Here is a 14761-nt window from a genome sequence, read left to right as displayed (position 1 = left end):
CATTAAAAAATAAAAATTGGTATACCACATGTATCCTTGCTTTACTTGCACAAAAAAAAAAAAAAAAACTGACTTTTTTGTTTGTTTTTTGTTTTTGTCTTTTTTAAGGAAACATCTTTCCAAGTGGTTTTGATTTCAAATGGCCATCTCTCATTTGTTGTAATGAACTATGGTGCAATCGATTCACCACGACGATTTGTACAGGTATGCACAAGATAACAGATTGGATATGATGTATTGAATTGTTTATGACTAACTAATCTGACATCTGGATGTCTTCCTTTATCATTAGGCTGGTTATGACACCATCGACTCAAGTCACCATTTCTCAATTACTGGATCACTCCAGAATGACATCACAGCCCTATCATACAGCAGCAATGTCAATGTGCCAGGCAGATGGGCCTTCAGAACAGATCACGGAACACAAGGCTGTCAATTTAATGGTAATGCTGCTTCCCTGATTACGTGCAATATTTACTGTTTGCAAAAGACTATGAATGATCTATTCAAATGTGATTATACCATGTTAGTGAGCCATCCAGTAAGCCTTCCAGTAATTACACAAATGATTTTTGGTGTTTATATCCATAAACTCTTTGTTATAGGTTTTCCAGTGCAGCTGGGAGACTCCTTCTGGAGTGATGCCACCTGTCAGCAGAGATGCACCTGTACTAGAAGTGGTCTCCAGTGCAGCTTTGAGACCTGTACTTTTTCCCAAGCTTGTCGTCCAGCTGCTTTCCAATACTCTTGTCAGAACATTCAGCGGCAAACATGCACTATCTCCGGTGATCCTCATTACTACACCTTTGACAATCAGATATTTCACTTTCAAGGAACCTGCACATATGTTCTGTCTGAGGTTAGTAATGCTGCTATGGCTTTCTATTTATTGTAGAAGACATTGTACAGTCCTTTACTGATTCCGATTTTGTATCATTGCTTAGGCTTGTGGAAATGGTTTACCGTACTATCGTGTTGAGGGCAAAAATGAGCATCGGGCTAGTACACATGTGTCATGGACTAGGATGGTCAGAGTATTTGTCTATAATGAAGAAATTGAACTGGTCAAAGATCACTATTATGAGGCAAAGGTAAATATCACTATATTGCTGTAATGTTGATTTTATTTCAGCCATTATTCAATCTTCCTAATTTTTTTTTGTCAACATTGTCAAGGTTAATGGGACCTTTCTAGCAACACCATTTACCCTCCAAAATGGCTCCATCCAAGTGTATCAGTCAGGTTTTTCCGTGGCCATCAGCACAGATTTTGGTCTTCTAGTGACCTATGATGCATATAGCTATGTCACCATCTCTGTACCTTATGACTACCAGAATGCCACATGTGGTCTGTGTGGGAACTATAACCTACATCCTGAAGATGACTTCCGTTCAATCTCTGGGGAGATCTTGAGCTCGGATGTTGACTTTGCCAACTCTTGGAAGGTAGAGGGGGACACAGATCCTGAGTGCCATGATGTCAGATGCACAGGCCTTGCTTGTGCGGTTTGTACCAGCAGTGAAATGAGCCTTTACAGTGACACAAACCACTGTGGAATCCTAGGAGATGTTTCGGGGCCTTTTGCATCTTGCCACTCTGTGTTTTCGCCACAGACCTACATAGAGAACTGTGTCTATGATCTTTGCTTAGGAGGAGGGTACCAGCCTATTCTGTGCCAGGCTCTCAATGTGTATTCTGCTCAATGCCAACAGCAGGGTGTACAACTAGGGCAGTGGAGACAACCAGGCTTTTGTGGTAAGTGCCTTGTTATATCTGTATTAGAAGTAACTTTGGCATTTAACCTAATGCAACTGAAATATTTGTGCAAGTTAAAAGATCACAGAGTTTTATGCATATTCTTATTTCTGCCCTCCATTTCCAGAAATCATATGCCCTGAACACAGTCATTTTGAGTCCCACGGAACAGGCTGCCCTGCAACTTGCAGCAACCCATCTGCCCCAATAAACTGTCCCTTGCCCAGTCAGGAGAGCTGTATTTGTGATGATGGGAACATCCTCAGTGCTGGGCAATGTGTGCCTGAAGTGAACTGTGGCTGCACATTTGAGGGCTTCTATTACTCTGAGGGACAGTCAGTAGTATTGGATGAGGACTGTGGGAGACAGTGTGTTTGCAGTAGCAGGTCAATGGTCTGCTATCAGCACCAGTGTGGTCCAGCAGAGGTGTGTGGACTCCGTAATGGTGTGAGGGGCTGCAGACCCATCAGTTATGCTACCTGTTCGGTTGAAAGCCTGGGTTCATACCACACCTTTGATGGACAAACTTTCAGATACCCAGGAGCTTGTGGACTGACCCTTGCCAGAGTGATGGGGCCATCCCAACTACCATACTTTGTTTTGACAGTGGAGAAAATACCCAGAGGCCTTCAAGGCTTTTCCAGGTTCCTGAAGTTTGAGGCAGGAGGAACTCATGTTTCCATTGAGTTGGGAGAAGGTAGCAATGTACAGGTAGGCTAAAGAATCTTAGCTTTTCATTTATTTGCAACAGTTTAACTATATTATTTCAAACTCATATGCTAGATCAATTAACATTTTTATTCTCCTCAGGTGGATGGACAGGTGGTTAGTCTACCCATCAGTGTTGGTTCCAGTCAGATCCGCATCTATCACAGCAGTGTGAGGGGTTTTGTTTTGGAGACGGACTTTGGAGTGACGATTAGAGCTGACTGGCCACACATTGTTCGAATCACAGCTCCAACCACTTACAATGGTACACTTGGAGGTCTGTGTGGAAACTTGAATGGAAACATTAATGATGAATTCTACAGCCCAGATGGTGTCCTGCTGGATGACTCTCAGCTTTTTGCGGACAGCTGGCGTGACGGATCCCTGTCAGCCCACTGTGAGGACCCAGCTGACATTTGGGATCCAGGACTTAATCAGAATAGGAGTGAGTTCCGTGAGCGCTGCAGCATCATGGCATTGAATGATGGACCATTTGCTGAGTGCAGCAGAACACTAGACCCTTGGCAAAGAATTGAAGACTGCATTCAGATGCTGGAGCACACGGTCGGTGCCAGGGAGGCTCTATGTGAAGCCCTGCGAGGGTACACACTGCACTGCCAACAGAATGGCATTGTAGTTGGAGAGTGGAGGAGTATCACCCACTGTGGTTAGTATCTTGATAAGATTTTCAGAATTAAACTATACGTCTTCTTCTAAATGCTTATTATTCATTGCATTTTCCATCTGGTTTTTTCTTAATTATCCCAGATCCCAACTGTCCAGAAAATACACATTTTGAACTGTGTGGCACATCCTGTCCGGCGTCCTGCCCTAGCCTCTCATTTCCCTTCCAGTGCGCTTTGCCATGCCAGGGGGGATGCCAGTGCAATGATGGACTAGTGCTGGATGGAGATCGCTGTGTTCCCCCCACTGGTTGCGGCTGTCACTATGATGGCCGTTATCGGCAGCCTGGAGAGCAGTTCTGGCGTGGTGAAGAGTGCCAGTCCCTGTGTGTCTGTGATGGAATCACTGGAAATGTCCGTTGCACACCATCATCTTGCAGTGAACAGGAAATCTGTCGTGTGGTGGAGGGGGAGTATGGCTGCCATCCTCGTCCACATGGTAGATGTTCTGCGTCTGGAGATCCTCATTATATATCCTTTGATAGGACCTACTTTGACTTTCAAGGCACATGCCGATATGTGCTGGCCACAGTGTGTAATGACACTCATGGACTACCACACTTCCAGGTGGAAGCAAGAAATGAAGCATGGCATGGATGGCCTGTGTCAATAACTGTTGAAGTTTTTGTCAACGTCTCAGGGCATCTTGTGCACATGTCACGGAACATGAACAGTTATTCTGCTGTTAAGGTAAGCATGTCCCTCTCACTGTAATTTGTAAATGTGATATGAAAAAAATTACTGTTGTAATTATTGATAAGATTATTTTGTATAAACAAGCTCTACTTTTTCTTCAATTAGGTTGATGAAGAGACCAGAAACCTCCCTGTTTATCTTGACTCTGGTCGGGTGTCTGTCTACTCAACAGGACAGTTTATATATGTCTCAACTGACTTTGGTTTCAGTGTCAGTTATGGTGGTTCCTGGGAGGTAAACATTGTTGTGCCAGCAGAATACAGTGGAGTTATGTGTGGCATCTGTGGCAACTTTAATGGCCATCCCGAGGATGACTTTCTCACTCTGTCAGGTTCTCTGGCACCGTCAGCAGACCTTTTTGGGGCAGCATGGAAGGTTGAGGACAACATCACATGCAATGACCGTGGGGACAGCAATCCTGGCCATTGCCAAGATGAGAGCACAACTCTGATCTCACAAGCCTTGTGTCAGATCATCAGAGACAACCAGGGCCCCTTTAGCTTCTGCCATGGTTCTGTAGTTCCACAGGCCTACTTTGATAACTGTGTCTTTGATGTGTGCATCTCTGGGAACCGTAATGATGTTTTGTGTCGCTCTATCCAATCCTATGTAAGTGCTTGTCAATCTGTCAATGCCATGGTCTACCCCTGGAGAGAACTTGCATCCTGTGGTAAGTGACTGGAGATGTAGCTGAGATATATGTAAATAGACCAACTTCAGATGAATTTGTTCTCTTTATTGAATTTTGCTCTCCTTTTATCACAAAGATTTAATATTGTACAAACTATTAATTGCATTTCCAGTCATGGACTGCTCATCAAACATCCCAAACAGTCATTATGAGGTGTGTGGCACAGACTGTGGTCATACATGCGCCAGCAGCATCGATGCTAGTTGTGAACACACATGCTCAGAAGGTTGTTTCTGTGATGAGGGATTTGTGAGGAGTGGAGGACTCTGTGTACCAGTGGAGCAATGTGGCTGCTTGTATGATGGATTCTACTATCATGTGAGGATTAAACATTATGTTTTTATGTTAAACCTTATTATATAGGGCAGCATATTATGGCAACATACATCATGTCAAACACTTAAAACACATAGTGCCATAGTACAAAGATGGTATAATCATAGTATTTGATATACCATATATTTACATTCCATTGCTTTTGCATGGTGCTCCTAAAAAAACTACATGGTGATACCAGGATGCTTTTTTGAATGTAAAAATACTCGCTGACCTCGTTTTATGGAAATGTAAAGTTTGTTGTCATTGTTGATTTTGTAGATTGGTGAACAGTTCTGGGATTCAACGTGTTCCCAACACTGTCAGTGTTTTGCTCCGAATGATCTACGCTGCACTGCATCTTTCTGCTCAGCGCCCATGGAGTGTGCGGTCAGAAATGGACATCGTGATTGCTATAGTACAATGTCCACGTGCACAGTCTGGGGTGACCCCCACTACATCACCTTTGATGGAGCTGTGGCCCACTTTCAGGTATGAACTGGTAAACTTTTTTTTTTTTTTTTTTTTGCAGAAAACTGTGTCCCAGAAGTAGAGGACAAATAACATTCAAGTTTATTCAAAGGGTGGTTATTTAGAATATGTAAACAAGTTTGACTGCAAATGTATTTAACATATTAAATATATGAAAATATATGAATGTATGCAATGTCAGTATATTTCTGTGAGGGAAATGAAAGAAATGAAGACTATGTGTATTTTGTTAAACCTTCCAGGGAACGTGTTCGTATGAGATTGCCCAGACCTGCGGAAATGTTACAGACAGTGATCTGGGGTTCCGTGTGGTGGCCACCAACAGGCACCGGGGGAACATGGTAGTGTCATTTGTTTCTGCAGTGGATGTTTGGTTGTCACAACATGGACAACAGACACACATCACTATTGGGCAGAACAGAAGAGTTAAAGTAAGTTACGTTTTAAATTACATACTTTTTATATACACTTCAATAGACTTACACTTCTCTCATTTTCTCTCTTATGTCGAAATGTTCTAATTCTCCTTCAGGTTGATGGAAATCCTATTGACACACCAGCTTATCAAATCAATGATCTTGTAGAGCTACATGAGGAGCAAGGATTTGTAATTCTAAATGCACTGAATGAATTCATTGTACATTTTGATGGACATAACAGCCTTCTATTCAGGGTGAGCAAAAGATTCTATGGATCTCTATGTGGAATGTGTGGAAATTTCAATGGTAATCCTGCGGATGACAAAGTGCTGCCCAGTGGAGAACTTGCTTCTGATGACATTTCCTTTGGCCACAGCTGGAGATCAGACACCAGCATTCCAGGGTATGATCCATGAGACTTTAAGACAGTAATTTTAATTTGATGGGTCATAATTCAAAAATGTGTCCTCGGGTTTGTTTTGTTAGAGTGGTGGAAAGGGAAATAAGGTTTGTATGTTTTGTGGATGTCTTGTAGCTCAAACAGCAGGGCATGACACCATCAAATGCAAAGCTATGGGTTTGATTCCAAATGAATATATATATATATTGAAAGCAATGCAAGTCACTTTGGATGAAAGTAATCCAGAAAAGTAAATTGAGTGAATTAATTGCTGCTGACAGAAGTAAATGCTGCAAAAATGTCATGTATTTGCATAAATGCATTAATTGGATTATTATTGACTAGTTCATGTCCCTGCTGAATCAAGAGTCCTTTCTGTATGGGGTTTACATGTTTTCCTTGTGTCAGGGTGGGTTTCCAATGCCATGCAAGTTAGGTGAATTGGTTGCACTACATTTCCAATAGAGTAAGTGTGAGTGTCCCAGCCAGTAAGGTTGCACATGCTACTGCACTCTCGGGGTTGCATCAGTTAAAGGACTATTTAGATGATTAGGTATCTGGAGTAAAATCTGTGTTGAATTACTGATGACTCCACTCTGGCAACTGTGAATTGGGAGCAGCCAAAATAATGAGAGAGAGTAGCTTCCAAATGTTGATGATTTCATTCTAATGTTCATATTTGTTTAATGTTAAACTTTTTACTTTTACTTTGTTGAGTCACCACTCAGTGCCCACTGTAAAACCTCTTCTGAAAATCCTTGCTTCAAAATAAAAGAAAATCACTGCTTTAGTTCAAAATATGCAAATGAATATAGCAAATGATGTTTGCTGTTCACCTGAAAACTATCCAAATGGTGAAATAGTATTGGCATATAATTGACCTGAAGTTTCCTTGTATTCTTCAGCTGTGGTATCAGAGACCAGCCCGGTAATGCTGATGAGTGTCCATCCAGGCAGAGGTATTCTGATCTCTGTAGTATTATCACTAACACCACTGGCCCCTTCCAGAACTGCCATCTTCATATTGACCCTGCACCTTATTACTACTCTTGTGTGTATGATCTGTGTCTCTACACACGTGCCAATGGCATGCTATGTTCAGCTGTTGAAGCCTATGAAACAGCTTGTGCCATCTTGGGGACACAGATCTCAGAATGGCGCTCGGGTCTGCGGTGTGGTAAGTCAAAATCACATTTCAGCACAGAATATTTTGTGATTTTGTTACCAGTGTAACTAAAATGTAGGTTTCTGAACTAACCTGAAAGATGACCTTTAGATAAAGTAGCAGGGAGGGGTAATAGGGTCCATAGGATACAAGTTTGTTTTTTGTCCTCTGTGTTCCTGTTGTGATTTTTAGAGTGAGAAACTGATTCCAAATGATTCAGTGGATGAATGAGCTGTCTGAATGATTAATATCATTATCTGATTTTTATCATTTTTATAACCCATTTGACCAATCCATAGAAAAGAATGACTGTTTAAAAACATGATTAATTCATAAATTGGACATTATTAGCTCATAAAGCCTATGATTTTAATAGTCATGATTTTAAAATAAAATATAGCAGCACTACCATTAAGCCTTTTTTTTAGCAATGCTACTGTCCAACACTGCCTGTCACAATGAGGCAGCAGTATATTGGAATTTACAGCAAATCACGGGTAAAAAGAAACCTCTGCTACAGATTTCACATGTGGAGAACTTATACCCCTTTTCCACCAAGGCAGTTTGAGTGCTGGTTCGGAGCCAGAGCCTAGTTTCAAATCAGTTCTTTGTCTTTCGACACACAAAGCACCAGCTCCGAACCAGGAAAAGTGGTTCGTAAGTAGCACCAAAACATTGCTGGGCTAGAAGTAAGAACCGCTTGCGTCAGGGGCTGGGGGGGTTACCTTGATCAAAAAGAAACTTGTGACCGCCATTTTTGAAATAACAGCTAATCAAGCTAATAGCAGCTCGATTGTAATCTCTGTCTATATACAAATTACGTCGAGCCATGTTTGGATGCTGATGTAGGTTCGCAAAGCCATGAGCATCAACAGTAGTGAAACATCCGCGATTGTTGATAGGAGGCTTGTTCGAGATGCATCGGAGCAGCGCATACCGATTGTTTTTGGATTGTTCTCACGGAGCTTCGATGTCATGCGCCGATCGCTATGCGAGAAACCGATGCATCTCAAACGAGCCTGGTGTATTTGTGTTTGGCACTGCGGCGCTAGCTTTGCTGTGAAATATGAGATGTATGCAGTGACGTAAGTCCTGGCTCTCTAGCCCGTGGAAAGGCAAACCGGTTCTTAGAAGGCTCGTCAGTTGAACCAACTCCGAACTGGCACCAGCACTAGCTCTGAACTAGCACCCGGTTCGTGCTGGTGGAAAGGGGGTATCAGAGGGCATTTATATCGAACATTTATATCTGGCTCTGTTAGCATGACTCATTGTCTTTGTGTTGTATTTCATTTTTCTGTGTTTTTTTACTTAGATGTAAGAGATCGCTGTTCTGAACTCCGCTGCTCTGAGAATGAATGGTGTGGGAAGAAAAATGGTGTTTATGGCTGTTTGTGTGACGATGATCAACCCAAACCAGAACCTGACACTTTTGGTTGGTATCAATCAACCAGAAACTATGAAATATTTTTTTTTTTTCAGTCATTAATTGCCTTACTTTTTTGTTTTGTTCAGATTCCTTAGAAACCTGTGAAAGCAGCTCTGGCTCCATGTCTGTGTCTCGCTGTCAGCTCTTTGAGGCTGGTTTTCAAGCTGATGTCTTACACCTCAATGATCCCAGCTGCAAAGGAACGGTCCGGAATGGCAGAGTGGAATTCCATTTTGATAATGATGGACACATCTGTGGTACAAATCTTGTGGTAGGTTTAACTATGTATTAACTATTCAAATACACCATCTAAATATTTGTAGTGTCTGTAGAACCAACACAGTTAGATCTGACCACTTGGGGAATCTCTGTTGTTCTTTGAGAAGTCACTAGAGAGGTCTGTAAGGGTACTGAATCTGTAACAAGAAAATAAAGGGCTCAAACAGACTGCCCTACAGACTTCTCAAAGTCTCAGAGACATTCAGTGGGGAAGGGTGCACAACACCATGCCATAAAAGAGACTGGAACCTGTGCCCACATTCTCCACCATTTATTTGTAACTCACCATTATTTCACTTTACTGATGCAACGTTTTGTGCTTTGTAGTTTTTAATGTTATATATAAAGTTGAACTAGTTAAGAAAGAAAGAAAGAAAGAAAGAAAGAAAGAAAGAAAGAAAGAAAAGAAGAACCTTTTCTTCTCCCCTTTTTTAAGGAGTGTCTATTTAAACTATGTGCAAATAGCCCACCTCATTGGCAGAGGTTATTTACTCTAACTTTGATTAAGCCAGACAAAAAGAAACACATCTGTAAACAAGAGCAGTGGAATGGAGAGAAAAACGGCTTGTGTTAGCTTTTGACGTGACTGACCAGATTTCAAATCAGCGTTTTCCAAGCTCAATCTTCTCCCTTTTCCCAATGCATATCAGCTCAGAGAGGTGTATATTTTTAAGAAAAACAAAGAAAATATTCGAAAAGTGGAAATAAAATGCCCAACAGGTGTTTATTAGTAGAAATAAAATGTTTAACAGGTATTTAATTGGCCTATGATTGAAACTGGATGTGATGTCCTCGCATTGATCAGACAGGCTGAGACATTGACCGCAACACGTGTAGCTCATAAACCATGGCCCCCTCCTGGACCTTCAAGGACTACTTTACTGATCAACAGGTTTAATATGGTAGAGTTAGAAGAAGGTGTAGTGTGGGCTTTAGGAACAGAGACGAGTAATGTCCCAATGGAGTAGCATACATTTATGATTATCACAGACTATTTTATAATATTATTACTACAATACGCTAAGGTGCAAATAGTATCTGCCACTATTTGCACTAAATATAAATAGCATCTAACAACTTTTTTCTTCTTTTTCCCTCATAGTTACTTGGTGTAAAGAAAACACTGCTATAGTGCAAATAGCTGCTGCCTTTTTTAAATATCTTGAATTCAGGGGCGTTTCCTCCGAGTAGGCAAGGGAGGCAGTGCCTCCTCAAAAAAATAGGATGGGAAAATAATCCATATTACATATAAAACAACGCAAATATTGCAAATTATGACATTAAAAAGAGCGCAAGTCACGCTTATTTCTAAAGGAACACTGCCCAACAGCGACACCTGCAGGTAAAGTTACAGCAGGAGGCCTGCAGGAGTCATGCCTCCCTTTTCACTCATAGAAAACCATATAAAATCATCAGACCCCCCGGCGTGCGGTGGGTTTTGTGGGGGGGGTAATTGAGAATGAATGGGGGAAAGTCACGTGAGAGGAGGCAATGTCTCCATCGCGCTATGATTGGATGTAATTGGTTATGATTGGATATGATTGGTTTGTGCAATAAATCCCGCCTCTTGTTGACGTGTGCGTTCCGCGAGTCAGTTTGAATGAACAAATGATGGCATCAATTGGAAGACTAATTGAAAAGTAAGTAAACAGATCACCCAGTTATATATCACCGCTTTATGTCACGTCAAAATCAAACTTGAAGTGGACTGAAAGCATGATGACTGTGGGGGTTTTTAGTGCAATCATCTTGGTGAAATTAAAAATACAATTCATGTGTGTGACAGACTGTGTAACTTGATGAGATTGACTTGGTTTTGATAAATAGAACATTTATTACAATACTGTAAAATCACAAAATAGAATTGTATTTGGTTTCTTTTTTCTTTTTTGATGTAATGTAAAGTAATGTTCATTTAACAAGGATAATGTGTCAACGTTAAGAGTAATGCATGAATTTACATTGATTCATAAATAAATAAAAAATGTGCCTCCTCATTTCAGAACACCACTGCACGCCACTGCTTGAATTTAATTTAGGCTAAATTATAAAATGCTATATTTGTTGTCCACAGGCTAACGGCACCCACTTCATCTATGATAACTTTATTCTGGGGACACCAAGGTCAGAAGGTCTCATCAGCAGAGAGAAAATCCTGAAGCTTTCTTTCAGCTGTGTTTATCCTCAAACACAAACACTTTCCATGAATGTGGAAATCAACCCACTGGAGAGGTGGGAATCTTTTAAGCAGGAAAAACTAATGCACAGTATAAAAATGAGTAAATATACAGTATCAAGAAAAAGTATGCGAACCACTTGCAGAATCTGTTAAAATGTGAATGATTTTAATAAAATATGAGGGATCATACAAAATGCATGCTATTTTCTATTTAGTACTGTCCTGAGTAAGATATTTTACATAAAAGATGTTTGCATTTAGTTCACAAGATAAAACAATAGATGAATTTATTAAAATAACCCCATTCATAAGTATGTGAACCATTGATTCTCAATACTGTGTGTGGTTGCCTGATGATCTATGACTGTTTTTTTGTGATGGTTGTTCATGAGTCTCTTGTTTGTCCTGAGCAGTTAAACTGAGCTCTGTTCTTCAGAAAAATCCTCCAGGTATGGCAGAAATTTCGGTTTTCAAGCTTTTTTCGAATATTTCAACCCTTTCCAGCAGTGACTGAATGATTTTGAGATCCATCTTATCACAATGAGGACGGTTGAGGGACTCAAACTCAACTATCAAAAAAGGTTCAAACATTCACTGATGCTCCAGAAGGAAAACACGATGCATTAAGAGTCAGGGGGTGAAAACTTTTGATTTCAAATATCAAGGTAAATTGTACTTTTTTTTTTCCGGGAAACATGCAAGTATTTCTGTTGCTTCCAAAGGGCAGTACTAAATGAAAAACGATGATATTTAAACAAAATAAGAAAAATTGTGACATCTTCATCCTGTTCAAAAATGTTCACCCCCTGACTCTTAATGCATCGTGTTTCCTTCTGGAGCATCAGTGAATGTTTGAACCTTTTTTAATAGTTGAGTTTGAGTCCCTCAATTGTCCTCAGTGTGAAAAGACGGATCTCAAAATCATTCAGTCACTGTTGAAAAGGGTTCATATATGCAAAAATGCTTGAAAACTGAAATTTCTGCAAGACCTGGAGGATTTTTCTGAAGAACAGAGCTCAGTTTAACTGCTCAGGACAAACAAGAGACTCATGAACAACCATCACAAAACAAAAAAACAGTCATAGATCATCCAGGTAACCACACACAGTATTGAAAATCAATGGTTCACATACTTATGAATGGGGTTATTTTAATAAATTTAGCTATTGTTTTGTCTTGTGAACTAAATGCAAACATCTTTTATGTAAAATATCTTACTCAGGACAGTACTAAATAGAAAATAACATGCATTTTGTATGATCCCTCTTATTTTATTAAAATTATTCACATTTTCACAGATTCTGCGAATGGTTCACATACTTTTTCTTGCCACTGTATGTGAATATACTCCAAGAATATATGCTCTTCATTAACTTGAGATCTTCTTTTTTTTAATGGCTCTTGAATATTTCATCAGCATTGTGCACAAGACTCTTCCCACTGGTGAAGGCAGATATCAGGTTCGGATGATTGCATATCAGGATAATGAGTTTACCCGGCCCTTCACTGGTGCAGTGGATGCAGAGCTCAACCAGGAGATGCATGTGGAAGTTCGTGTTGAGGGGGGTCGACAGCCGCCAGTTTGCCCTGGTGATGGACACGTGTTGGGCTACACCTGTGAATGATCCTGATTACAGCCTCCGCTGGGATCTCATCGTTTCAGAGTAAAGCATGCCGTTTTTTTATTCTTTTAAGCCTTAACTCAAATTAATTATTTTACTAAATAAATAATAATCATGTACTGTTTGCCTTACATGCTTTGTCTTTCAGTATGTCAGAACTAAAGCACAAGATTCCATTTTTTTTGTACATGGAATACAAACGTGCGATGATTTACAGGAGACTTTTTTGTATCGAATGTCTTTCAAATGAAAAAAAAAAAATCATTATTGATATTCTCAGGTGTCCCAATCCAAATGACGACACAGTGGAGCTGCTGCAGAACGGCGTCTCAACATCCAGCCGTTTCTCCTTCAGGATGTTCATCTTCACTGCAAACTCCACTAAGCTTTACCTGCACTGTGCTGTTCACCTTTGCCTTCTGTCAAGCAATCGCTGCTCAATGGTCAGTTTACAAACTTTCCATATTTCATAAAATCGTGATGTTAAATTTTCAAGTGTATCTTTAATTTTGTAGTTGTGAAATAACTTTTCAATGCATGTGTTGAATTTCAGTCTAATTCATCAATTATATTAGCCAGTGTCTGTCTGTCTGTTTGTCTTTCTGTGCATATATCTATCTATAGTAAAGTATCTTTAGTAAAATGTGGTGGGTAAATGGTACATGTAAAGGTTTAGAAATCTTCAGTTTATAAACCCTTGTTGATCAAACACTAATATAAGAAAGGGTTGTATTTTGTGTTTTGACTGCCCTCTTCTGGAGACTTTGTGCACTCCTTAATGTTTCTTGTTTGTTCAGTGATATTAAACAGGGATTCACACCGCTGGATTTTGCTCTTTTCTCTATCAGGACTGTGACTCTGGACACCAGCGGAGAGAGCGCAGGTCTCTGGACTTCCATGACAGTGCTTCCATATCCATGGGTCCTCTGATGTTGTCTGGAGGGAACACAGGTGAACATTTCATTTATTTTATTCATTTGTAATAAAGGTTACAGATGATTTCTGTCATGAATCTTTACATTTCATTTCATTATATTCCCTGTTCACAGATAAGTGGGTTCCAGATCAAGTGAAGGTATCTGAGGCTTCTTGTCTGTGTGGTTCTCTGATGGTGTTTCTTGTTGCTCTGATGAGTGTCCTGACACACTTTTAGTTTATTTCCACGACATTTTACATGCATATTGTTTATCCCATTTTAATTAATGTTGAACAAAATGTTGATGCCACAGTGGTTGTGGGTTTCTAAACGTTTCTTTATTTCATAACTGATATTTTATGTGGCATAAAAAATGAATTATTTAATCATTTACTTTAATTTTTATATATTACATTTATTGTGTACTACTTGCAAGGATGTGCTACAATAACAATGACCATCACATTTATTCAAATCATGCAAAAACATAACTGGGTCATTCCTGTTCTGTGGAAATCTGATATTATAATCATAGAAATCTAACTAATATGATTTTCTTTTCTTAAAAATTGTGCTGTAATATTTTATTCAGGTATTTAGTATAAGGCATGTATGAAAAAGATGTAAAAGATCCAAAATGAGGAAATAAATAAATAAATGTGATATTTTTAACAATATGGATGGGAGGAGTGTTGCTATTTTTACTTTATTTTATTTTCTTTGAAGAATGTTGCTGCACTGGTTGAACTGTTCCTTTTAGAAACGCAAGATGTGGTGATGTTCAGTCAGTGATCAGATTGCCAAAAAAATGCTCTTATATTGTTCTAGATTTCAGGAAGGTGAACTCAGGTGAAAAGAAAAAGTAAATTTCAATAACAAACGAACTGGTTTCTGGGGCCTTTGAATAAGGCTGAAGCAATAGATGTCTTTCTGTTTTTATTAAATTTATTTATTACTTTATTACATGTCTTTGTTACTTATTTGATTGATAAGATGTTTTTGGTCTAACAA

At 39.7% G+C, this 14761-nt stretch overlaps 1 protein-coding gene across 1 annotated transcript in view; it reads left to right on the top strand.

The window, feature by feature from the left end:
- Positions 1-14427, top strand: part of LOC125255218 — a 122467-nt gene extending 108040 nt beyond the window's left edge. Inside the window, 9 exon segments of the mRNA XM_048170263.1 lie at positions 7069-7340; positions 8641-8760; positions 8841-9025; positions 11108-11265; positions 12630-12774; positions 12776-12876; positions 13115-13277; positions 13683-13785; positions 13884-14427. Coding sequence (XP_048026220.1) covers positions 7069-7340; positions 8641-8760; positions 8841-9025; positions 11108-11265; positions 12630-12774; positions 12776-12876; positions 13115-13277; positions 13683-13785; positions 13884-13987 — 1351 coding nt within the window. The 3' untranslated portion in view covers positions 13988-14427.
- Positions 14428-14761: the final 334 nt, after the last annotated feature.

The sequence above is a fragment of the Megalobrama amblycephala genome, linkage group LG20 (assembly GCF_018812025.1).
Source record: "Megalobrama amblycephala isolate DHTTF-2021 linkage group LG20, ASM1881202v1, whole genome shotgun sequence".
NCBI classification, from domain to species: Eukaryota; Metazoa; Chordata; class Actinopteri; order Cypriniformes; family Xenocyprididae; genus Megalobrama; species Megalobrama amblycephala.
This window is presented reverse-complemented; position numbering and strand designations above follow the sequence as displayed.